Below are 27,429 nucleotides of genomic sequence, written 5' to 3' on the forward strand. Positions count from 1 at the left end.
TCTTCCCAGTTCTAAATTCCAGTATTCTATTCTTTAAGACACACTACCTTGTTAGTAGAGGCCCCTGCATACCTATGGATGATCAGTTAATGTTTGTTTGATGTGTTCATTATGTTTTTTTAACCAACAACCAGTTCAGATTATTATATTCTTGTAGAACTAAGTCTATAGAAGTAGATCCAGTTCCTATCCCTTCCTAAGCATCAGAAGAAAAAAAACCATCTTGGAAAGTCAGTATGATCTGGTAGAGAAAGAGAACAGGATTTGGGGGTACCTCCGATCCTGTTCTCCAAATACCCAGAATCGGATTCTCCCCTGATCAGACTCTATTAACTTTCTGTTCCTGGTGTTAGCTTTCCAGTCATATAGACTTCCTCTTCCTTATGTCACATGTTTTCTAGACCTCCTTCTATCCTCAACCCATTCTACTTGCTCTTTTGTGGACAGATTCTAGATTATTAGAATTCAGAAGTCAAGGACTAGAATAATTCTCTGGAGAGGTCTGACCACTGCAGAGGACAAGTAGGACTAGCACCTCCTGAGATCTCAGTCATTAACCAACCCTTCTTTCTCTGCATTTGGGTGGCCAACACCTGTGGCTCCAAGTTCAACCAAGTGTTATTTTATGCTAGGTCACCTCCATGAGCCCCATCCCAAATTCCCGATAACCCCAGCTGTCACCGGGAAGGTGGCCAGGCCCTTACTCTCCAGGACCTCCACAGTAGCAATAACACTGCTGCTGGTTGGTCCGATGTGGGGAGTCCCAGTCTAGCTCCTCCGGCTTGTAAGAGAGTACCATTTTCACTGCTTGCAAGGTCTTGGCAATGGCTCCTTTCTTCAGCGCGCCACCTTTCTGGGGAGGAGATGGGGAGAAGGCATACAAATCATTCCAAGGACCCCAGAGGGTTCTAAGAGAACACAGAGCTTCCTAGCACGTGTGTCAATAGCAAATGTATGGAACAGTCAGTCAGTCAGTCAGTCAGTAAGGTAACAAGCATTCCTTAAATTCTTACCATGTGCCAGACACTATGCTAAGGGCTGGGATACAAAAAAAGACAGACAGGGTCCCTGCCCTTGAAAAGTTCACATTCTAATAAAAGGCAAAACATATAAACAACTATGAATGTACAATGGAAGGTAATCTTGGAGGGAAGGTACTAGCAGTAGGGCACACCAGGAAAAAACTTCCTACAGAAGATAGGACAATCCAGCCATCTATGGGTACCACAGTCTTGAGGAACTTAATAATGCTAGGGAATCTCCTGTATAAATATGGAGAGATTGGTACATGGATAAAACAGATGTGGTTCAAAAGCTGGCAGCTGGAATGGTTAATTCATTCCCATCCAAAAGTTGTTGTCTCTGCTTTCAGAGCCAGATTGTCTGGGGAGGAGATGATAAGAATCAGACTTTGGGTCCAGGAATTACCAGTGTCACAGATCAACACTGGGTGTGGGGTATAGGGGGAAAAGAGAGAAAAGGTATTTGAGAGGGACCACAGATGAGAAAGGCAGAAATGGAGAGACTCTCAGAGAGACCAGGAAAGAGAAAATATGGAATTAAAAAATATCAGAGCCAGAGAGAACTTTAGAACATAGAATGTCAGAGCCTAGAGAAAGAGCTCAACCCTCTCATTTTATAGTTGGGGAAGAAAATAAAGAGAGAAAATAGGAAAAGACTGAGAGGAAGAGAGGCCCGAGGGCTCACCCGCACAGCCAGAGCGAAGATACAGCGTCGGCAGAACCATGGTGTTAGCAGGGGCCCTTCAGTGCTGCTTGCAGTGGGGATATGGCATTGTTGATGGTAACCTATGGAGGGGCAAAGGCAGAGAGTGTCCCCAAGGAGCTGGAATCCATGAGCTGTCAGCTCCTCAGCGTGGAACCCCCATTCTGGGAACAGAGGTTCTGGCTACCATGATGAGCTAGAACCCAACTCTGGGGCTTCTCTGGACAAAGCCAAAAATTATTAATCCCACTCAGTACACACCTCATCCATTTCTGGGCAGTGGGTAAGCAATATCCTTCCAAATTAAATATCTCCTTACCCACACTTGCTCTAATTTTCTGCCCCACCCCACCCCACCCCCAAAACACACAGTATAAGCACAGATTCATGCACATTTGTATATACACTCAAATACACACATGCACATTCATATATATGCACCTTCACACACATGTATATATCCAGGGCTTGGAGAGATCTGGCTACTATTTGGGAGATACATTCTGCTTATGAGCAGACAGTCAGGGCGAGCCGGGCAGGGGATTGAAAGGAAAAATGTTGAAGAAGCTGGTTTGCACCTTAATAGCCAGGACCTCAGATCCTAGGTGGCCAGTTGCCAGTTTTTTCTTCAGGAGAACCCAACCTATAATGTCTCAAGAGGGCCCAAAGCTGGTGCTAAGGAAGGAAGGATGGAAAGAGGGCAGAACCAAGACCAGCTAAATGGGGTAAAGTGAAGAAGTTTCTTCTCTTTCCCTTCTATCTCTTTCATATCCATGTCTCCTCCCTAGGACCCCAAGTCTTCCATCATGGGACCTTTAGGCAGTGACTCAAGTTCTGGTACTTCTCTATTCTGTTAAAATGTTCCTCCTATGGGTACCTCCACCTCCTCGAGTCCCTATTCTCTCCTAGGGCTAACCTGAGACAATATAGCATAGTCAAAAGGGGATTTGTTTAGAATTAAAATTAGAGGACCTGGGTTTCAATTTCAGCTTTGTTACTTTACTTCCTACCTGTATGACCTGGACAAGTCATATGCTCTCCCCCCCCTTCCCTTTCTTCCTTCCTTCCTTCCTTCCTTCCTTCCTTCCTTCCTTCCTTCCTTCCTTCCTTCCTTCCTTCCTTCCTTCCTTCCTTCCTTCCTCCCTCCCTCCCTCCCTCCTTCCCTCCCCTCCTCTCTGTCTCTTTCTGTCTCTCTCTCTCTCGGGCTATTTTCTCCTCTATAAAACTGGAATATCTGTTTTTGTACTTTTTGAGTGCTAAGAATGGTTTTTCATTTAAAAATCTTTCAAGTCGTACAAAAACAGTTGGCAGATTTGGCCCTCAGAATGAATGCATTTGTGGCCCCTTGGCCTAAATGGCCTCTGGAATCCCTTTCTGACCTGGAATCTATGCCCTAGCTCATGCTCTGGACATGAGAGACCTGGGACTGAGAGATCCCCTTTCTTCATCAGTATCTGCATATTGGTGGTAGCTTGCAATGCCTTCTGAAGGAGCAGAGGACATGGGAGGCTGGAGGTTGTTGCCAGGCTAGCAGGAGAGCTCACTGAGTGGGGAGGACTTGTCTTGGGGCTTCAGCACAGGGACCTCTTTGGTGAGCTGGAGGTCTTACACCAAATGGAGAAATGTGAGTAATCATGGCAGCCTCAGTCCTAGGTGAGCCAGGACCAGATCACCATGGAACACTGGAGACTTGGATTGAAGTCCTTCACTCTAGCACTTACTTGCTGTGTGACTCAAGAATAATTTAACCTCTGAGTGTTAAGTTCCTTTTCTGAATAATGGGGAAATACTTGTACTATCTATTTTGAAGGATTGTTCAGAGAAAAGTGCTTTGTAAACCTGAAAATACTATAGAAGTGTGATTCATCTGTCATTCTGTCACCTGTTTTTATCCCCTGTCTCTTTCCATAGATTCCTCTTCTACCTTGCCCATCAGGGGTGGAGTTGTAGCTATTTAATATTTACATAGCCCTGTTCTCACAATAGCCTTGTGAGAGAGGCAATGCTGATATGATTATACCCATTTTACATATGACAAAATTGAGGCTATACGTCTCCTAAGTCTTCTCCATTCTGTCCTAGGCAACTACCCAGCAAAGGCAAGGTCAAGAGTGAACTTCTAGTCTTAGGACAAAGTTAGGAAAGAATGGGCTGAGCTACAGGGAGTGCTACCTCTACCCTGAACAAGGCCATATTTGACCTCGATCTGTTCCCCTTGTCAGTTCTGACTCCAGCTCTGTCACTCACCAAGACCACACTTTCCACAGATGAGAATCTCATTCAGGGGCCCAGATGTTTTTCCGAGACAGATGTTGCACTTGGGCTCTTCGCCTGGAACACCAGCTAAAAGAGAAAATAATGGCGAAGAGTCAGGAAATGAAGGACAAAGAATCTCCCACTGAGAATCAAAGTTCCAACTGCAAAGAACTTTAGAATATAAAATGTTAGAGAAATTTCAGAATGATGTAGATAAAAGGGACTTAGACAGGGTTTAATCTAACCAGCAAAGTACAATTGAAAGAGTATTGGATTTAGAGTCAAGAGTACCTGAGTTCATATCCCATTCCTACCATTTATTATCTGTAGGACCATAGGTAAACCACTTACCCCTCTGGACCTCAGTTTTCTCATTTGTAAAATAAGGGGGTTAGACCAGATGGTCTCTAAGGTCTTTTCCAACTCAAATCTGTTATCTTGATTCATTTAAAAAAATTATTCTGTACTCATATCTTGTGTAAACACTAGAATTAAAAAGGCAAAAATGAAACAGACCAAGACTTCAAAGAGCTTAGCTTTTCACCTACAAAATGAAATGAATATAATCCTTGAGAATGGAAGTGACTGGTTCAAGGTCACATAACATAAATAGCAGAGCCAGGAATAGAAACAAAATCATCTGGCTCTAAGTAATTGCAAATTAGATTGACTCTCACAAAGGAAGAATGAACACTCATTTTTTCATCTAAAAGTATGCCCAGCCCTGGGTCAAGAGAGAAGCCAAAAGAAGCTTGGCTCTCTGCTAGGGAGCTATGGAACTTTAGAACCCTCAAGGAACTGCTAATCTTTTAGGGAAGATATAACTCAAAATTCAGTTCTGAGGGCAATAAACTATATTTTCTGAACTTCTTCCTATAGATGCTAAATTAAAAACAACTCAGGAAAACTGTCCCAATTTTCTCGTTGTGAAGTTGGACTAGATCATCTCGAAGCTCTTAGAGGTTCATCTAACTTGCCCAAGGTTATATATATCTACTTAGTCTGCCCCATTTTTGTCCTAGGCAACTGCCCAGCAAAGGCAAGGTCAAAGGTGAACTTCTAGTCTTGGGGCAAAGTTAGGAAAGAATGGCCTTTTTTCTTTATCTGTTTTTTATTTGAATGCATTATTTTATATTTCTAAATGAACAGATAATATGAATCTGTATCCTTTATCAAGAAAAAAAAGGTAGGGGCAGCTAGGTGGCTCAGTGAATAGACAGGCAGGCCTAGAGATGGGAGGCCCTGGGGAGCCCCAGACACTTCCTAGCTGTGTGACCTTGGGTAAGCCACTTAATTCAATGGCCTAGCTCTTACTGATCTTTTGTCTTGGAAGCAATAATTAGTATTGATTCTAAGAAAGAAGATTTTTTTTCTAAAGAGAAAAGGTAAAATAAAATCCTTGATTCTCTGAGGGATCCCTGGAGATAGACCTTCTTGTGCCAGTCCTGTCATTAACTTGCTGGGAAACTTTGGACGTGTTACTTCAGCAACTTTGCCCTTTTTTCACCTCAGTTTCTTTGTATAGTTTAGAAATTGGGCTAGATGATATTGAAGCATTTTTAGCTCCAAAAGCTACAATCATATGAAGAGAACAATATTGCTTTGGATTAAAAAAAAAAGGCAAAAACTTCAGTATGGGGTAAGGTAGTAAGGGGTAGAATCAAGAGTTGGAAGATGATTCTTTCCTGACTTAAGTATTATCTGTTTCTTTCTTGTTCAATAGTTTCCATCCTTTCCAACTCTTTGTGACCCCATCTGGGCTTTTCTTGGCAAAGATACTAGAGTGGTTTGCCATTTCTTTTTCTAGTTCATTTTTTGCAAATGGGGAATTGAGACAAATAGGGTTGAGTGACTCATCTAGGTCTTAGGGATTGTATTAAGTCCATGTTCTTCAGATAGATACTCCGCTACTCACTCACTGACTGGACCTGCTAAAAACTGGCCAGTGGTTCAGGGTCGTGTTTTTTTTTTTTTTTGGGGGGGGGATTCAGTTGTGTTTTTGCTTTGTCCCTCCATTAGTACATCTTGTAAGCCATATGATTCCTAGGCTGATGTGTACCTGACTAGCTAGGAGTAGAATGGATTAGCAGAAAGAGATTCAGCTAAGGGATCAGGACATTTGGGTTGGAGTAATGTCTTTAGCACTGACTTCATTTGTATCCTGGAGAAAATTAGTTCCTCTCTTTGAGTGTCAGTTTCCTTCACAATAAAATGAAGGAACCATAAGATCTAGATCTAGAAGGAATTTCAGTGATAATTTATTTAATTCCCACATTTCTGAAGAGAGAAGTGACTTGTTCAAGGTCACACAAATAGTAAGCTTTAAAACTAGTATTCGAACCCAGGTCTTCTGAATTTAATACTTAGTGCTCTTTTCATTCCATTGCTAAGAGCATTAGATGAGATTAGATCATCTTTTGGATCCTTTCCCAACCTTACATTCTATCTTTAACCAGACATCATGCCATTCATCACCCATAGTACCTCAGGCAATATCAGACAGTTTCTGCATTAAATTATCTTTTCTGGGTCCCTTCTCTCTATTCCTACCATTCTAGCTTCCTACTGTAAGACTAAATCTTCATATTGCATGGGGTGATGATCTTCCTCAAGGTGATCTGAATAATTGAATAATCAGCCCTTAGCAAGTATATGTTGAATGAATGAATGAGGGATGGAGCTTTATATATCTCAGTGAGGTTGATCAGTTCTACCTAAATTAGGCAAACCCTCTGACTTCTTCCCTTTTAATGCTACTGTTCTTGTGAAGCTCCTAGATATATACCCATTAAATGAGGAAGGCTCTCAGGCTCAGAATTCCTGTCTAGGAATTCAGCCCTTCTTTTAGCTTCAACTTCTTTAATAATTATTATTACTATCATACTATACATTAATCTTATTATTATAACATGCTTAGCTCTAGGCCTTAGTTTCCTCATCAGGAAAATGAGAAAATGAGTAGAGTGAATTAGCTATATAAGACTCTTTCTAGTTACATTCTATGTTTTATTATTCTAAAACTCCAGGGATTAAACAAGGTGTCAGATGGGAGGCCAGATGCAGGCGGGAAATCCTAGTTAAGATCCTAGGAGATTGGTCCATAGAGGAAGACCAGGAGCTAACAGAAAAATGTTCAGGTTACTCACCATGTTGGATATCCTTCCACAAGACCCAGTACTTGGAGTTATCTTCAAAGGTCACGAGGCAGCTTTGCTTGGAACTGCTGACCTGTGGTTAGAAAGGGGACTAGAAGTGAGGGTCTAGGCCCACCAGAGACAGCCCCAGGCAAAACTGCCAAGTACACCCAGGTTGGTCTTAGGTAGGATGGTCTTAGGGAATCTTCTGCTTTCACACTTGGCCTTATGATGACAATGGTGATGATGATGATGACGATGATGATGATGAGGCCTGAATTTGTGATTTCATTGGCATAAGGACCTCCATGTATGAAAACTTGCTCTACTAATGCAGACTGACAACTCTTCTTTAAATTATGTATTAGAGATTTTTGCCTGGGGGATTCAGTGGTTAAATGGGGCTCAGGGCTACATAGCTACTATGAATCAGGTAATACTTGAATCTTGGTCTTCTCAGTTACAAAGCTCTCTCTCTTTCCACTATGCCCTGAGCCCCTTAAAAAGAATAACTTATATTTGTTTAACTCCTTATGACAAATTCTAAGAGGTTAAGTATCTGGCCTAATGTCAGAGAGTTAGAAAGCAGCAGAGTTGGATCTAGCATCCAGGAAGACTCAAGTCCTGCCCTAGCCCTGGATTCATTCATGTCTTCCCTCCTTAATTTCTCAGACCTGGATAGCTCTTCTTTTCTTTTTTTCTTCTCTCTGAACTTATCCAGTCCCTTCGGATTCATGCTCTTAACCATGACTTGCCAGAGAAACATTCATCCAAAGGGGCAACTAGCTGATAATGACTGATGGTATCACCACCAGAGAACATCTGATTCCTAACTGGGCTGGCTTCCAATGCTTCAGTCCAATTGGAGAATAAATAGTGAAGGAATTGTGAGTGATAAGGATGATAAGCTTAACAAATTTAGAACTAGAAGGAATCTTATAAATAATTTGATTTCATAGATGAAGAAATGAAAGGCAGAGAGGGAAAATATTCACCAGTATTAGGAGTTGACAGCAGATTAAGAATTCTATCCCAAGTCCTCTACCTCCCAATTTAGTACAATCTTCAGTATGCTATGCTGTCTTTGCCACTGGCCCTTAGTAAGACTCAGTGTATGGACTAAAAAGATTATCTTAAAGGCCTAGCTGAGAAAATGGGATTTCAATTAGCTCTCAAAAAGTACTTCCTGATAGAGAACTTACTAAAAGGCAGGCAAAGGGTGTCTTGGACAAAACAGTACGAAGAAATCTGAAATGGTTTAGAAGGATAAGAGTGATGGAGATGATTTCTGGGTGACCCTGCCAAGTCTATGTAACTAGGACTCACATAGCAGAAAAGACTAGAAGTAGGAACAGGATTTCCAGGATTTTATACTCTGATATTTGACTATACCATATTGTATCTGATGGGCTGATTTGTGGATTATTCCAACCTGAAAAATTTCACACCTAGAACATGGCTTTTTCTTTAGAAAGATACATCAAGAACCCAAAGCAAATACAAGACTTCCTCAGATATATCATCCTCAGCTAATAAAACTTCTCTGTTCGGCTTTCTCTCACAACCTCAGTGTTGAGCCACATTTCTGTCCTTTGACCAATGAGGGGCTTGTCAGAATATAAGAAAGTTATTTTCACTATGACTTGCTGAGGCATAATAGATCATGGCATCCTCTCATAAGCATTGAAGTCTTCTTCCATCTTCCCCACAGAGGTCTTTCCCTTCTCAAAGGTATAAAAGTGACTATGCCAGTGAGATGAGATATCTTATTCTAAGAGATATGCTTCTACAGTATAAAGAGCCTTTGTTTTGGCTAGAATACTTAGTTTGGATTCCCAAACCTCACATTTACTACCTCTGTGACCTTGAGAAAGCAATTTCACTTCCTCGGCTTTTGAAAAAAATGTAGAGGGCTGGACCTCCCTCTAATGTTCCTTCTAGTTCTAAGTCCTATAAAACTATAAACAATCTAGGTTTGTTCTACTTGATTCTTATTCCAACTATGGAACCCCCTCGTGTATAATAAGCAATTACAAATTATTTTAATCAAATTGTTAATTAATTGATTTCCCAGTAATCCTATCCCTTTTCTGGTTTTGGAGCTCAGAATCTGATTTTGAGGGACTGGGCTCCGAGTCTTGGGGACTGGAATGTGCCAAATTTTACCCTTTTAATCTTTCCAAGATAATATAGTCCATCTGTCCATCTGCACAGCACATATTGGCCCTCCGTCAGCTTGACCATCAAGTCTTTGAAGTTGTTTCTGGACTTTGTGGGAGCACCTGCTGCCCTGGGCGGCCCACAGTCATCTTGGATCTCTGACTCCAGAGAGAGGTTCTCCATCAGTTTTCTCCACCCCTAGGATAAACAACAACAACAAAGATACACTTTCATTCTTTAATGCTCATCACAAAATTCCTTCATTCCTGGAGAGCCATCCCTTGGTAGGCTGGTGCACTGAACATCTACATCTACATAGACTTTTCTAGGGAATGGGGGAGAGGAGGGAAGAGTTGGAGATTCCCCCCCCCCCCCCAAGTTCACACTCAGAGCAGAAATTTTGGCCATAGACCTAGACTTCCCTCCAGGATTCACCAGGAGAGAAGAAAACTTCTGGGTAACATGTCCCAGTAGGCTCTTTATTAAACAAGATTTTTATAATGCCCCTCTTTCTTGATTTTAAGGTATATTATTTTATGAAAACCAAATCTGGGATGCTGAAACTCCTCGTAGAGCTATTATATCAATTTAAATGGTTATAAAGTTACAAAAGCACTATATAAATGGTTAGCTATTTTTGCTAACTCAGATTCCACCAATCAATCCTTCAAAGTTCAGCTTATATCTTACCCCTTCCATGAAACCTTCCCACAATATTAGAGGTAAAAAGGACCTGGGCAGCTAGGTAGCACAGAAGATAGAATGCCAAGTCTGGAATCAGGCAGACCTGGGTTCAAATCTGACCTCAGATGCTTCCTAGCTGTGTGACACTGGGTAAATCATTTAATCCCAACTGCCTAGCCTTATTCTAAAACAGAAGGCAAAGTTTAAAAAAAAATGTAAAGGAAACCTTAGAGCCAGATCAGAAAGCCACATGGTAGGCTATAGAGAACACCGGATTAGAAGTCAGAAAAACTAGGTTGCAGCTGCCAGTAAATCTCTTTTCTGGGTATGCCTCAGTTTCCCATACACTAATCTCAAAGGTCCTTTCCAACTTTAAAATTCTTTGACTAGGGCAGAGTGACTCTATGGAGGTCATATGTTAAGTTAGAGATAAAGTTAAAATACAAGTGTGACTTCTAATCCAGTATTCTAACCAAATCAGATCAACAAACATTTACAAGCACCAACTCTAAGCTAGGAACTATCCTTGGAGTACAAAAAAGGGCAAACACAGTACCAGCCCTCAAGGAACTTACAATCTACTGACTGGGGATGGGAGTGAAGACAAAGACAATAAGTACACAACTAGATATAAATATATATAAAGGAAAAAGTGGAGATAATCCCAGAGAAGAGGCCTGGCATTAAGGGGGACTGGTAAAGATTTCTTATAGAAGGTGAAATTTTAGCTGGAACTTGAAGGAAGCCAAGAGAGAGAGAGAGAGTTCCAGGTCTGGAGGATAGCCAGTGAAAATTCATTGGAATCTGGAAATGGTGTGTCTTGGGTGAGGATTAGCAAGGAGGACAGAGTCCCTGGGTCATATGGTACATGGAAGGAAGGAAGAAAACCTGAAAGGTAAAAGGGGCAAAGTTATGAAGGGCTTTGAAAGCTAAATAAAGAATTTTATATTTGATCCTGGTGTTATATAGGAAGCCATAGGAGTGGGGTGGGGTGGGGAGTCTTATGATCAAACTTGTCCTTTAGGGAGATTACTTTGATAGCTGAGTGGAGTATGGACTGGAATAGAGAAAAACTTGTGTCAGGGATATCAATTAACAGGAGAATGTAATTGTCTAGGTGTGAGACTATGAAGGCCTACGTGGTCCTCAAAAGCAGGGACTATATCATCACCTTTGAATTTCCCACAGTACCTAGCAACAGGATGCTTTATATGTACTTATTGATATGACTTCCCCTGTCATCACACACCTTTATAAAGAATTTCAACAAATATTTGTTGATAGGTTGATTAATTGTCATCTGTAGGGATATTAAAGATAGGTTTCCCATGTCACCAATGCTGGGGAATCAGAAATGCTGTAGAAATGCCTTTAGCAGGGATTAGCAACCTTTGTTGTTGTTGTTTTTATCCTTTACTTAATGTCTTAGAATCAATAAGTATCTAATCTAAGCAGAGGGGTAGTATGGGCTAAGCAATTGGGGCTAAGTGACTTATCTAGAATCACACAGCTAGGAAGTGTCTGAGGTCAGATTGAACTCAGGTCCTCCTGATTCTAGGCTTCAAGTTCAATCCACTGTTACCTAGCTGCCCTTCAACAATCTTTCAAAAGTCAAAGATCATCATGGTTGATCTGGGATGCTAGGTTGGAGGGAAGGGTAAGAAATTTCTAACATAGCCACAGGAAAAAAGTGGAGATAACCAATATGGCCATAACCTTGTTTTCTTTTTTTTCCTTCCTTTTTTCTTTCCTTCCTTCTTTCCTTCTTTCCTTCTTCCTTCCTTCCTTCCTTCCTTCCTTCCTTCCTTCCAAAAACCCTTACCTTCTGTCTTAGAATCAATGCTGTATATTGGTTCCAAGGCAGAACAGTAAGGGCTAGGCAATGGGGGTGAAGCAACTTGCCCAGGGTGACACAGCTGGGAAGTACCTGAGTCCAGATCTGAACCCAGAACCTCCCACCTGTGGGCCTGGCTCTCAATCCACTGAGCTACCCAGTTGGACCCCCTTGTTATCTTTCTAAAATTATTTCATACTACTCCTTGGAATGTACTCTCCCTTCTAGTCAAACTGTACCATTTATTAGAGTTCCCTCAGAGAAGTGTTGTGTTAGAGTGTATATAAAGTTGGCTTTAAAACCAGAAAGACTTGTGTTCAGATGCTGCCTTTCATACATACTGGCTGTGTAACCCTGGGCAAATCACTTAGCCTCCCAGGGGACAATTCTCTGAGATTATAAATTGCAGAGGATACAGTACCCTGCCTTAAAAAGAAAAGGTCCTCTATACCAAAGAAGTTATAAGTCTAGCCCCATTCTCTGATTTTGTCCTACCTGCTTTGGGATTCTGTCATTTGGGAAGGTCAATTTTCATCCCTGGATTGTGTTCCCATTCCCTCCTTACCTCCACCTACTAAAATCTTTTACATTCAAATTTCAGTTTAAGAGCTACCTCGTTCTCCTTGTCTAAAAGAAATCCCTTTATTAGAGCACATGAATTACATGATTTGGGGCAAGTCATTTAACCTTTCTGACCTATCTGTAAAGTGGAGGTACTACAATTTGCTTCACAGAGTTGTTGGGAGGAAATACTTTGGCCTTTTGATTTTAAAGGTTGACACTATGTCAAGAATTTGTAATTTCAAGGCAACTAGTTAGCACAGTAATCAGAACACCAGCCTGGAGTTGGGAGGACTTGGATTCAAATGTGACTTCAGAAGATCTCTATCTGTGTGATCTTGGATAAGTTCTTACCTCCAATTTCCCTAGCCCTTACACTCTTCTGCCTTAGAATTGATACTTGGTATTGATTTTATAACAAAAGGTAGGAGTTAGGAAAAAAAAAAGAATTTGTAATTTCTCTGGAATTAGAAACCCCTTACTAGAGACTTTGTAGAGAGTTTTCTTAGGCTTGAAAAGGTTAAGTTAATTGCCTATGGTCATAGAACTAGCAAGTGACAAAATAGGTTTTGAACTCAGGTTTTTCTGATTACAAGTCTAGTACTCCATCCAGGATACTATAAGGTCTCTCTAAGTGCATATCAGAAGAACAGAAGCTACCATTCTCTTTTCTTCTATTGCATACTATTTCCTCTACACTACCCTTGTATCATACTCATTGGTATATACATGGTATACTCACTAATCATTGTTGGCAAGAATTGTGTGATTTTTCATCTTTGCATCCCTATGCCTAGTGAAATATACAAAACAAAAATTTCTTGAAATGGATTTAATCCTAGGATATTGTATTCCATCTCAGGGCTCTACCTTCTGTATACTAGAGATCATCCATCCATCCATCCATCCATCCATCTATCTATCTATCTATCTATCTATCTATCTATCTATCTATCTATCTACTTGGAACCTGGGATCAAACTATGTGACTATGATAAATCACAACCTGTCTGGCTTGTTTTTCCTAATCTGTAAAAGGAGTGTAATAATAACACCTCATAGGGGTGGTATATTTATAAATATTCATAAAGAGTTGCCTGGCACATAGGAGCTTAATTAACATTTTTCCTGTCCCTTTTCTATCTCTCTTACCTCATGTAACAGTTATTTAAATAGTACTTTATAGTTTGCAAGATACATTGTTTATATTATCTCACTTGATCATCATAATAACCTTTGAGGCAGATACAAGTAAAAACCAGAGTTTTTAGAGAATAGCTAGTGTCAGAGAAAGGATATGAAATCTGATCATCCCAATTATAAATTAGGATATATATCTAACCTTCCAGAAATACACACACAGATACAGAGTTATAATATCTAGGAATGGATTAAAGAGTTATAAAATTAGTTATATAATAATAGGTAGCAATTATATTTCACCTATTGTGTCAAACAGCTAATATTATCTGATCCTCACAACTCTGTAGAGTAGGTGCTCTTGTTATCCCCATTTTACAGTTAAGGAAACTGAGACAAAGATGTTAAATGACTTGTCCAAGTTCACACAAGTAAGTATATGAAGTTGGATTTGAACCTGGGTTTTCTTGACTGCAGCCCATGCTCTATCCACTGATCCACCTAGTTGCCTACTACCATTTTTAAGGGGAAAGGTTATTATTAATGGAGAGGATTTGATATTTAGGAACTAAATAATTTTAGTTTAATTTCCACTTTAATATTCCCTTTACTGCACTTACCTTCCAAATGGAAGAAATGCATAGAATTATAGAAGTAAGCTGTAAATTTAATTTACCCCTGTAGGAGAGGAAAGAAGGATTCAGACTGGTGAAAAGGGAGAAGAGGGAGGATGTATCAAATTCTTCAAGGCAAGGCAAGTAAGTCACTTCATATCTCTGAGTCTCAAATTCTTCATATTTAAAATGTGATAAATAAAATATTTGCATGGCCTGTATCACAGGGTTATTATAGGGTAAGCACCTTACAATCTGAACATGTATAGAAATATGAGTAACTATTGTTTAGGTTGACTGATCATCCAACCTAATTCCCATCCAATTCCCAGGATAATTGATCCACATTTTCCAATTTTCAACTTTCATGCTTGCCTCAGATCTTCCAAACTCAGTTCATTTGAGCATGAATTAAGTGCATTAAACAGTGATAGCAAGAGCAGCACGGAGAGAGGGACCTCAGAATTAAGAAGGACTAGGTTTAAATACTGCTGCAGGAATCTACCAGCTGGGATCCCCTGGGCAAGTCACTTAACCTCAGTGCCCCAGGAAACTCTCTAAGACTAAATTGCAGAGCAGGTGCAACCCTGCAGAAACAGAGTGGAAGTCCAGATTTACTTCCTTAATCATGCCCCGCCCCCCACTTCCAAATGTGCAAAAAACCCATACTAGGATCTGGAATACAAAGACAAAAAATAAAGTCCCTACCCTCAATGAGCTAGCATACTACAGGAGGGTCACATGTTCCCAAATATAAAGTAACAGAAGTCAACTTCAAGACAGAGCAAACTAATGATTAAGGGTAGGAATCCTGAAAGGTCTCCAACAGGAGGAAGGAAATATCTTCCAGCTCTTTTTTTTTTTTAAAACCCTTATTGAGTATTAGTTTCAAGGCAGAAAAGCAGTAAGAGTTAGGCAATGGGGGTTAAGTGACTTGCCCCAGGTCACACGGCTAGGACGAGGTCACTGAGGTTACATTTGAACCCAGGACCTCCTGTCCGTAGGCCTGGCCTTCAATCCATTGAGCCACCTAGCTGTCCCCCCATCTTCCAGCTCAACTCTTGTCAGCTCCCTATACTCCCTTCTGTGAGTGAAGTCACATCACAGGTAAACTTGAAATCCAAACCGAAAACCAGGTGTTAGGTTAAGGAACTGTCAGACCTCGAGAATGACCTTGTAGGGACAGACCCCTGGTAGAAAGTTCGGGGCGGTCTCCCCGGGAGTCCGATCAGTTGGGGCAGGGGCCAGCCGTGTGTCAAACTAGAAGAGTGATGGTTTCTATGCCCAGCTCCCGCCCACATATTTTGCCCTGCCCCTCCAGTCCCTAGCTCTGGATAGACGATACACGTTTAGCGGGAATAGTCATTGCTTTTCACCTCCGGTGTGCAGCGAACCCTTTATAGACTGGAAAAGAAATCTGAGCGACACAGTCCAGTTTGGAGATGGAGCTCTTGCAGTTGAACCTGACTCTTCTTCCCCACATGGAGAAGGGGACAGGAGTGTAGGAAGTCACGCTTCCTATTGCAGTAGGGATGAAGGTAGATCTCTGGCCTCTGCCCAGAATCCGAGGCAAGGATGTGACTCTTTAGGGATGGGGGCCCCTGGATGAGGGAAAAAGAGTGAATTACGCCTCTAACCCTCCACCTTTTGGATGGATCCGGCAGCAGGAGTCATCTCCGGCCAGGGAAAGGGGTGGGGCACACTAGGTTCCCGCTCGGTTCGAGTTCGATTCCGGGGCCTCTCGCTCGCCTCCGGCTCCTGCCGCAGGTTCACAAACTGACACTTCCAGTATCCCGGCTCCCGCCTCCCTCCTTTCACTAGGCGCCGGCAAGTGCAGCACAGAAAACAGGATTGGGAGGGGGAGGGGAGGAGAAGGAGGTGCGGGCCATCCCCCTCGGTCTCCAGGAGCCCCAGTAGGCTAGGGAGTCCTCCTATTCTACCCAAATAGGAGTGCCCCCCTTCCCAAATCACACCCTGGCGTCCCCAGCCCCCAGCACCTCAGTCTCCACAGCCTCCGACTTTTCGGAGCCGGGCCCCCAAGGGCTCTGATTGGCTGATTCAAACACATTCAAAATAAAATGCATTTTTGTGGGTTACACACTCTGTCCAGTTCAAATCTGAGTCAAACTGGTGTTTGGGGCCCCCGGAGAGGAGAGAAGGAAGGGAAAAGGAGGGGAGGGACAAGATGATTCATAAAGAGAGAGGCCCCCAAAGCCCAACGCATTTTATTATTATTTTTTTATTTTTTACAAAAAATGATTCTTTTTTTTTTTAAATTACGTCTCTAACTTTCCCAGAGAAAATCAAATGCTGCCCCGAACACCTCTCGGTAACTGACCCCGCCCCATCCCGTCCCGCGAACTCCCTCCAACTTTCCCCGCAACCCCGAGTCGTTGCCTGAGTACTGCCAACGTGCTCGAAATAACAATCGGTTTCCCCCGTCCTCCCTCCATCCCCATCCCGGTCCTGCTCGCCCACCCGCGTCAGCTAGTCTTCCGTGAGGCCGTTGGGGGGGGGGGAGCATTTGACAAGGTTCCCCCCCCCCCATTCCCACTGTGCCCCTCTTCTCTGGCTTCTACTTGGTTCCAAGAGTCGAACCCTGGGTTCCTAGTTTCCTCTGGCCAGACTGCGCTTGGAGATCCAAAAAGCAACTGACTCCCCCACCCTCCCCAAACCCTTCATCCCCTTTCACTCTCTCCCCCAAAACAACCCCACTAGTATAACCTTGTAGAAATTTCTCAAAAGAGTGACAGGAGGATAGAGATCAAGTAGAGGGATACGAGGGAGAAGAGGTACCGCACACCTACCACCCAGCAGCCTCAGATCCTCAAGGTACCCAGGCAAAGCAGAGCAAGGGTGGGGCAGGGCAAAGACTGTGTCCTTACCCTGAGGCTGCTTCTCCGTCCGGCGGTCCTACTTGGAGTCTGGCCACCAGGCGCATTGGAGGAGAGGTCTAAGGACTGATGGAGAGAAGCTCCGGGGGTGGGGAGTTGTTAGGATTAGAGGAGGGAGGTGGGTGGTGTAGCACCTCTCAAACTGTCCGCCCTCCCAGTCTGTCTGTCCGTCCCTCTGTCCGTCTGTCTATCAGTCTCTCAAGGGGCAGGGAATCCAGGCCATGCCCCAGTTGAAGAAGCTGGAGTCCAGCTCAAGCCGGGGACAGAGGGATGCGGGTCGCCATCTTTTTCACTTTTTTTTCCCGCGAATTATTTACGTTCTGCTTATGTAATTAACACGGGCATCCTCCGGCTCACTATTGGAGGCGTTCGGCCAGGAAGTGGGACCGGGGCCCCCGGGGCAGTCAAAGCCGCACCGCCTCCCGGCCGCCCACCCGGAGGCGCCCCCACCCCCAGCCCGCTCCCCGGGCTGAGCTTAAAGGGGCAGCGATCTTCCCCCGCGCTCGCTCCGCTCCAGCTCCCGCTCTTTGCCCTCCCCTTACCCTTCCTTGAACACACACACGTGCCAAGCCCAGTGGAGAACCGCTCCAGGACTTCCTGACCACTCGTCTCCCACGCGCGCACCCACCCACTTGTGCAGTCTCTTGGCAGGGTTCGGAACGTGAGGAGCCCCCAGGGGAGACACGACCGCTAAACTGTCTTCACACTAGCACAGTCATTACATGTCATGGTTTATATAACCCTCGAAAGTCACTTCCCTTACGAACTCAGAGAGCGAATTCGGACAGAGGAATAGTATTCCCTATAACAGATGAAGCTGAGACTCAGATGGGGCAAGTGACTAATTGGCATAGGTGATTCTGTATCACTAGTCTTCCGACTCCAAGACTTGGACCCCAACCACAAAGTTCAGGCACCATTGTCCCACAGTTTCATTGCCACCTGCCCCTCCCAACTCCATGCTTTCTGGTCAGGATCCTTGACATCTCCATCCTTCTCAATAACACTGCACTATCCTATCAGTAGGACCCAAAGTACTACACCCACTTCCATCCCCCATTATCTCCAACCCATTCCCAGCTGATGGTTGAGGCATCTCTCCAGAGTAAGGACACTCCCAAACCCCTCGAGAATCCCTCCTCCTGAAACCTGACATCTGTAGTGTAGAGTGTGTTCTTCCCTACAGGTGAAGGGGATGGGTAGTGGGACAAAGAAAAGAGAGAAATGTTAGTAAAAGAGCCAAGGGGATTATGGGACCAGGAGATTTAGAGTGTTTGGGTCTCAGAACTCTAAATCGTTTGAGGAATAAAGCATCTAATTCTTCAGGTTCAGATAAAGGAAGCTATTTGGATAAGGTAAGAGTTTAATTTACTGGGAAAAGGATTGACATGGAAGTGGAAGACTTGGTCCTGATTCTGCCAATGAACTTCATTTTGTAAACCTGGCCAACTTACCTTAACCCAATAAGCAGAAGAGAAGCCCCACTGGTATGGTCCCAAGTCCAAAGCTCTTTCTAATTATGAAACTGTCACCCAATAATACTCCTATATTAAGGGGATTAAGGAAACAAGGAGAGTAGGGGTCTGAGGAGAGATAAGAGGAAGTCATAAAACAGAGCTGAGAAGATTCTGTACATAAGGCCAGTTGAATATTTATTGACTAACTTAATGACTGAAAGACTAGGGAGCTGGATGCCAAGGGATTCAGGGGACCCCAATCCCTATCCTAGTACCCATTACTTTGGTGGAAGTAAACTTAATCTAGTTTATATCTCCCTCATCTTCTACTACCTTCCTGGTCTAGCATGACCCTTGCACCACATCTAACCCAAGAAAGCAAGCTGGGGGGCCTCGGAACAGGGGAAAATGCTTGACCTGCAGGTGGAAGAAGAGGTTTTTAAGTCATATTTCTAACCTACAGGTGATTATGGGCAAGTTACTTCCCTTCTCTGTTTTAATTTCCTCATTTGTAAAACAAGAAGGTTACATTCTAAATAGTCTATTTAATCTCTAATATTATAAATAATTTATATTTCCATAATACTTTAAAGTTTGAAAATTTTCATTCCCCACACTCCCCTTCTCCAAGTAGGTAATACAATTATTATTATTCCCATTTGACAGATAAGGAAACTGAGACTCAGAGAAGTAGAAATAAGGGTCTTGGCCATGATCACACAACTAAAAATGTTGAGCAACATTCTGAACCTAGGACTTCTGAAGTCAAGTCTAGCACTATTTCTACCATATCATGCTCCCTTTATGTTCTAATGTCCCTTATGTCTCTTACACACTGTAGTATGATTCTAACATTCTATGTTCTATCCCTCACCCCCTTTTTTGTCAATTCATTTGGTTTTGATGTAAAAGATATTTCCCAATGAACACCCAAATTACCTCCCCACAATGTATACAAAATGCTTTCCTTATAATATTTTACATTAAAATTCAATTCAACAAATATTTATTTAGTGCCTACTATATACATGCAAGCAAGGCCCTATGCTAGGTGTGAGATTATAGAGGTAAAAATGAAATTGCCCTTTTCCTCAAAGAATTTACATTCTCCAGGCCCTGGGTTCTAAGATCCCTTCCTGCCCTACTTCTCTGTATTTCTAGGATACCCGAACCAGTTTTGTTCATCTTCTTCACAAATACATGCACATCAAAAAATACGTCATTGTCAGCAACACGAAAATAACATTGTTACAACTGGTTCCCAATGGAGTAATAATATCTTGCTACTTACAGTAGTGTTGCCAAAATAACATGTGTCCTTAGACCTAGCAAAGCTGATGATGTGAGAATGTTACTGGCCAACATTTGCTTCTTGTTATTGGCCTGAAGTTTACATTGCTGAGCCTACCATTCTTGCATGGAGGGCTGCGTGTGGCACACGAAATACCCTTTTTTTCTTTTAACTTTTCACATAAGGATGGCAAAGGAAGAAACTGGGAGATCAGGACACTGTGAAGTCTATTGTTGCACAAATTGGTTCTTTCCTGACTACACAGTCCTCGTTTCATAGAACATTATTTTGCTCAGAGGATACCTGTTATCAAATAGAAAGCCATGAAGCATAAAGTGCTTTACAAAGGCATCACAAATATAAAAAGAAATAATTGAAACTTTTCATATTCTTCTGCAAGCAGGTGACCACTAAATAGGCTCAGGTTTCATAGGCCTAAATTTAAGGATCAGTTTATAATCCTTGTCACCACTGAGGTGTTGATAGGTTTAAAAGTCCTACCACAAAGCCTGGTTGTTAACACCATTTAAAAAATTCTTGGTTGCAAGGGCCAGGCATTGCCTCGTTAAAAAGCATATGGCCTTCCTCAGCTCCACTAAGACATAAACACCTTTACCTGTGGCTTCTGCGGGGAACTATGGAAAGTCAAGTCCCTCAACCAACGTGGTGTAAGAATCTATGAGCTGGCCTCCTACCCAGGCTAAGACTGTTTTCTGAACAAAAGCTGCCTATGGCCTTGGATAAACCACTTCCCTTCCGTGACCCTCAGTTTCCTCATCTGTAAGTGTAAGGGGGTTGGATTAAATGTCCTATTAGGGCCCTCCTAATTCAATGAAATTTAATAAATGTTTATCTAGCAATTGTCACTTATAAGAGCCTGTGCTATGTGCTGTGGACCAGGAGAAAACCCAGGCCCCGGTCTTAAGGAACCTTTGATCTGATAGGGAGGAAGAACAAGTTCAATACATAATATATGGGAGTGAGATGAGAGCAAAGGAGACATTTAAGAACAGAAGCCTTCCTAGAAGAGGGGGCCATTGAAAGACTGAACAATTCTACCATCCTATGCTCTATTTCTAACATTCTAGGATCTAAAGTCATTTTCAGTTCTAATACTCTGTTTTAACCTGCATCTACTCAGCTCCCTTCATGATGTAACACCCTGAGGTTGTAGATATATGTTGTGGTTTGAGGGGTCTTGCAAGGAACTCCCTCCAATAATATCTCCTCCTTTACTCCTTTCATTTGCCTTTGATTCCTACGATTCATTTCTATAATTTAAGGCATAGAAGGCCCCTTGTTAAAATACAGACATGCTAAGAGACAGCCTAGTGTAGTGGCAAGGACATTGGACTAAGAATTCTGTCTGGGCTCTTGCTCTGACTTCCTGCCATGAAACCAGTGCAGACTGACTTCCTCAGCAAGCCACTTTACCTTTCTGGGCCCCAGCTGCCTTATCTGCCAATTTAGAATCCCAGCCCCTGCCCTCTGCCTATCTCACAGAATTGCAGTAAAAAGCAAATGGAATCATGCTTGAAAGCAAGCTGAAAAGTAGGAAAGGATGTTTATTATTATTTATTTAGAGTCCTTTTTGAAGTTAATTTCCATTATGGAGACACAAATATATAGCCCCTCTTTCCCTTCTAGTTAATTTTTATTCTTCTCCCTTAAGTGTTCATTAAAGAAAAAGCTCTGGAAATCTATTAACTTGGATTTATGTAGTTCTTATTAAGTAAAAATAGTTTCATTTGTATAGTTTTTTAAGGTTCATAACATGTTTCATGTGCCTTATCTCAGCTTGGTATAAAAGGGGGAAAATGGACTTGGAATCAATACATACCTGGTTGGAAGCTGGAATCAGATACCAGGTAGCTGGGTTGCTGGAGGAGGTTGATCAAATAACCTCTCTGACCCTCATTTTCATACGTGCAATGTTTGCTTGAGGGGATGATTTTGTAAGGACCAAATAGAATCAAGGGCTTTGTAAACCTTCCAGCAGAGTGTATATATATATACATATATATGTGTGTGTGTGTGTGTGTGTGTATGTGTGTATATATATATGTGTATGTATATATATATGTAAGTTTTTATCTCAAGCAGTATTCTTAGATAATGAAATATTGTTACCACTATTTAGAGAGGGAAGGTGGCCTGCCAATCTCACATAGCTAGCAAGTAGAATCACAGGACCCAGGGTTGGAAGGCACCTGAGATTATCATCTCATTCAATCCTTTTATTTAAAAAACAAAACAAAACACCTTACCAGAAGGTAAGAATCAATACTAAGTATGGGTTCTAAAGCAGAAGAGTGCTAAGGGTTAGGCAAGGAGTTGAGTTACTTACCCAGCCATACAGCAGGAAGTGTCTAAGGCCACATTTGAATCAGAGACTTCCTGTCTCCAGGCCTGGGTATCTATCCACTGAGCACCTGGCTGTCCCTAACCCCTTCCTTTTTACAAATCAATTAGAGCCCTGGTAGTGGGGGTAAGGTTTGGGGTGGGGAGGCAGAAAGGGAAAGAGTTAAGGGGCCTCCCTAATACCCAATTGGGTTTAACCCTCTTCCCAGATTTTTTTTTAACCCTTACCTTCCATCTTAGAATCAATACTGGGTATTGGTTCCAAGGCAGAAGAGTAGTAAGGGCTGGGCAATGGGAGTTAAGTGATTTGCCCAGGGCCATACAGCTAGGAAGGATCTGAGGCAATATTTGAACCCAAGACCTCCAGTCTCTGGGCCTGACTCAATCCACTGAGCCACCCAGCTGCCCCTCTTCCCAGATTTCTGAAGTATCTACAGAACCGTATTTGCTGCCAAGACACTGAAGACCTTACATTTTATTGAATGAGGAAACTGCTGGGAATTGATGTAATTTACCTAAGCTAACAAAGATGTGGTTAATGATGGGGTCTAACCTTGAACTTAGGTCCATTCACCTTTTCATCACTATAGAGTGTGGTCTTGTAAGTCATTATGAGGTTTTGGTTCAGTTTCTTGGGAAATGTAAAAAACCAAACACTAGACCACCAACAGGTGGACCAACCAAACAAGATCACCAAACAATGAGGCTTCCTGAAACCACAAACTTTATGCCTCTGATTTTTCTATTCCAGAAAGATCCCTGGAAAATTCTTCTAACCAAAATTTTAGTGACTCATGATTTTATCATAAACTGGAGGGAATTCCTGTATTGGTTGGAGTTTGGGCTAGATAATATTTAAGGTCCTTTCCAACTCTGAGATTCTATGATCTGTGAGTCACAGTTATACAAAGATAATTTGTGTCCCATATTTCTTTACCCAGAAAAAAACTAGGGCAGTGTGGTATGGTAGGAAAAATATAAAATTGGGAAACAGAGATCTTAAGTTCCTATCTCAGCTCTGCTACATAATAATAATAATAATAGTTAATAACACTTAATAAATAAATAAATAAATAATAAATAAAATAAATAAGTAATAATATTTATACAGAGCTTGCTATGTGCCAGGCCCTATGCTAAGTACTTTACAATTATTATCTCATTTGATCTTCAAAACCATCCAGAAAGGTAGGTGCTAAAATGATCCCCATTTTACAGATGAGGAAACTGAGTCAAACAAGAGTTAATTGACTAGTCCAGGAGCACACAGCTAGTCAGTGTTGGATGTCAGATTGCAAGGTCTTCCTAACTACAAGCTTCTTGTCCACTGTACCACCTGGCTGCCCCCACTTCCTCTTGAGGCATTGGCTGGGATTCAGTTTCTACAAGATCAAGATATTGGACTAGATAACCTCAGAGATTTCTTCCAGTTCTAAATCTATGATCATAGACTTTCATAGTTCATATTCTCAGATCTTTGGTGGGAATTGAGAAATTATTATTTATGGAGGTAGCTGGACACACAGGGCCAGTTTTGCCCAGTAATCTATTGGCCAAGGTTCTTTTTGCTTCCCACAGTCCTGTCCCCAGCTCCCACTGGAAGTAGCTTGCTTTCTCTCTCTTTGGCCATTGAAAATCCAAAGAGATGGGAAGAGGGGCTGAATTTATGTGATTAGGAGATACTAGATATGGACCTTTCTTTCTTCTTTCTCTGCTCCCTTTCCCAAGGCTCTGAGCTAGGCATTTAGCTTGATTCATAAAATGGACTAAGATGGGCCTTAGAATAGGGAATATTAGAACATGTAATAGTATTAGACTGGAAGGAATCTTAGAATAACATGTAGTACATCCTCTGAGTTCCTTCTAACTCACACTCACACTGTACCATTGTGTCCCCAGAGTATAGGCAGCTGCTTACTTCTCCCTTCAGAGTGCTGGGAATAAACCTAAAGGGTTGTAGTTTCTAGTACTTTGCTAAGGAGCCCCTACTCGGTATACTCCTCATTTAACCAGCAGTAGAATTTCACTGGTTTTTAGAAAAAGGATTTATAGAGATAGTATGGCAAGAACAATAGTTACAAAAACAATCTCCTTCATCTGCTTCTTCCTCCATATCATGGGTTGCTCTTTTTGCATATACAATGGCTCTGGAAATAGTAGACTAAATTTAAAGTAGCCTAGGGATGTCAAACATTCAGCAGTCCACAATACTTCCAAGAACTATATATATAAGAGATTAAAATGTAATTGGAACATATTTAACAAAACTAATAAAAATATAATAAAACATAATATTTTATTTTAAAACTAAGTTGATCTGTGACCCACAAGATTCTTATGTGTGGACTAATGACCCCTATTTCTATTTGAGTACATACTACTGGCTTGGACCACTGGAGTGACTCAAGTCCCAGAATTTACTATTGAAACAGAGCTAAGTATGTTTACAAAAGGAAGTGAACAGGTTAAATCTGGCCCTCTTTCCTAGTGGTGATTGAGGCAAGGATTTCTGTAAGATTCCAGATAGGGAAAGAGGTAGCTCCAGCAGCCTATTCTCTCCACCTCAGCCTATACCACAAAATCAGTGGCTAGGAATCAGTCATTGAATACCTACATATATCTTGAAGTGGAGGGCAGGGCTCTCCATTACACATGATTGGAAGCAGGATTCACAGACATCTATGTAGGTTGGCCCCAAACAGGGCAGATTATGTATGTTTCAGGGGCTGGGCTCTCATTGGCCAGTTCCTACAATATTTATAAATATATAAATGAGAGACAGTGTGTGGCATAGTGTGTAGAGAGCTAGTGGAGGAGTTAGGAAGATCCAGGTTCAAATTGTACCCTTGAAACATACTATCTGCATGACCATTGTAAGAGAGAAACCTTTGGCAGAAATCAGCTGCAAAGAGAAACACTGGGGAAGGGCAAAGGAAAAATCTCAAGATTACAGTGAGAGAAGAGAAGCTGAAAGAACTCAAAACTGCCAGCTCACCTCACTCCTCCAGCTGAGAGCCTGAGAAGAGGATCTCTCTCTCTCTCTCTTTTTTTTTTTTTTGGATATCAACTGCTTCCCAGTGAACCCCTGAAATCTCTCACACACAGTTTAAGATATCATAGACTGGGACTTTGAAGGAAGTCGTCTACTGAGAAACTCCTTTCCAAAGATTATTCTCCACCTCTCTCTCCAACTTGTCCTTACCTCCATTACTCTACCTAGATTAGCTCAGGAGTAGGGACCAAGTCAGCAGCTGACCAGAAGAGGGGTCAAGGCTGAAAGCCTGGACCCCTGAGGTTTTGGGGGGGTCAGTCTGCCAATCAATAGGGATTCCTTCTAACCACTTTCCTCACCTAATACCTTCATCTCTCACTTCCCTGAGTGATCCCAAATAAGGTGTTACTACTTAGATTAGGTCTGCCTAGTTCCTGACACTTTATAATTTATGTTTCTAAAGCAGTTTTTGTGGTTGCAGAATGCTTTCTCATATATTATTTTATTTGAACCTTACAACAATCATTCCAGAGAGGAGACAGTACAAGCATTTCTATTGCCATGTTAGAAAGGGGAAAAATTAATCTGAATGATTTGTCCTCATAAGGAGTAGAGTTGGGACCTAGAATCATAGAATTAGAGCTGAACAGGACCTTATGAACAAAGCTGTAGAAGTCAGAATGTACATGTTTGGAGGGTTGTTAGTAGAGTCTTGTTGGAGAGGAGCAATGAGAAAAAAGGCTAGAGAGGAACAGTGGGGCCACTTCATAGAAGGCCTTGAATACCAAAGTGACGGATGATCTTGTGCTTCAATTAGGTAGGCAAATGTGAACCCACTGATGGTTTGATATGCAAATTTCTTTTTTTTTTTTAAACTCTTACCATCTGCCTTAGACTTAATTCTATGTATTGGTTCCAAGGAAGAAAAATGGTAAGGGTGAGGCAGTAGGGGTTAAGTGACTTGCCCAGGGTCACACAGCTAGGAAGTGTCTGAGGCTAGATTTGAAACAACTTTCTGTCCAGCAAAAGAGCAAAGCTATTGTGATTTCTACCAGCTTGTCTGTCCATCTGGATACCAAGGTAACAAAAATATAAATAAATAAAGCCTCCTTTCTTTCACTCTGACTTCTTTTCCAATTATTCTAGTCTCTTTTCCATCTGTGATAATGTGACTTTAATGTTTAAATTCAGTTTTTTTACCTTCTCAAGGTAAGGTGCTTTCTTTGATGGCACTCTCCCAGTCTTGTTTGAATTATCTCCTTTCTTCTGTAACACAAACAGCTCTCTTGTCAAACCCAACATAGTGGGGTTGGCCAATCAAAGACTGATGCTAGCATATCACCCATACCTTCCAGGAACTCCAGCCTAGGAAATCTCTTTATGTCTGGAATGCAACTGCCACTTAGTCAATGCATTCCATATGGGCACCATCATGCTGTTCAGTGTTCCCCATAATCTGGATCCAGGCTTGGGGGATCTCTGTCTGTCCCAAGTGTCTCACAGTTTATGTATTCTATGCCCTAAATCCTTTCTAGCTCTAATATTCTTTGTTCTATATTTTAACAGAGTGTGCCCAAGATTACTTCTGGCTTCAACATTCCAGGTTATAAAATTCCAAAAATTCTATACTTTAAAATCCCTTCTACTTTTTTATTTTCTTTTTAAACTTTATATACTTTAAGACCCCCATCCAGCTCTTATATTCTATATTCTAAAGTACTTTTCAACTCTATTACTCTAAGAGGTCTTGAGTCATGCAATATCTTCTCTGATTGATTAGGAGTTGGGACTTGAGTTGGATCTTGAAGGATTGGTAGATGATTTGGGGAAGTGGAAGTGGGGAACTGAAGACATTCTGGAGAAAAGGAGCATGCTAGGTCCCTATCCAGGTAAAGGAGGCAAAATATTCCTGTCCTGAAAGGGAGGCAAGAACATAGTATGTAGCCAAGACAATGTGGGCAGAGAGTATACTTCTTACAGCACATTTCTACCTCTTTTACACTAAACAAATGTTTCTGGAATAAGTCCTTTCTGTTATGCCATAAAACAGTCATAGAATTCTAAAGCTAGAAGATATCTTAAGAATAATTTAGTCCCTCTCCTTATATAAATATATATATATGTATATAGATATAGATATAGATATGGTGATACTAAGACTTTGCAGTAGAAATGACTTGCCCAAAGTTGAACATTATTAACAGCAAAACTTTATTCCTTTTTCCCTCTAGGCCTTTCTCTATTCCTTGCTGCCCTGTGCCATTCCAAAGCTGGTTTCAAAATCTTTAGTAGCAACTCCTTTTTCTCTCTTTCTCCTTTCACCCAG

General features: G+C 41.8%; 1 protein-coding gene across 2 annotated transcripts in view; it reads right to left on the reverse strand.

Moving 5' to 3' along the window:
- The window catches only part of PHF19 (PHD finger protein 19), a 53,872-nt gene extending 36,385 nt beyond the window's left edge, over nucleotides 1-17,487 (reverse strand). For both annotated transcript variants that reach the window (XR_008915263.1, XM_056812029.1), the window contains exons 1-6: nucleotides 16,994-17,487; nucleotides 9,282-9,473; nucleotides 7,128-7,209; nucleotides 3,973-4,068; nucleotides 1,708-1,808; nucleotides 705-853 (exon numbers count right to left, since the gene is read on the reverse strand). Coding sequence is in view for 1 of the 2 variants with exons in the window: in XM_056812029.1 (XP_056668007.1) it covers nucleotides 705-853; nucleotides 1,708-1,808; nucleotides 3,973-4,068; nucleotides 7,128-7,209; nucleotides 9,282-9,458 (605 nt within the window). In the remaining variant the exon portion in view is untranslated. The remainder of the gene's footprint in view (nucleotides 1-704; nucleotides 854-1,707; nucleotides 1,809-3,972; nucleotides 4,069-7,127; nucleotides 7,210-9,281; nucleotides 9,474-16,993) is intronic.
- Between the last annotated feature and the right edge of the window lie 9,942 nt (nucleotides 17,488-27,429).

The sequence above is a fragment of the Monodelphis domestica genome, chromosome 1, assembly GCF_027887165.1.
Source record: "Monodelphis domestica isolate mMonDom1 chromosome 1, mMonDom1.pri, whole genome shotgun sequence".
Classification (NCBI taxonomy): Eukaryota; Metazoa; Chordata; class Mammalia; order Didelphimorphia; family Didelphidae; genus Monodelphis; species Monodelphis domestica.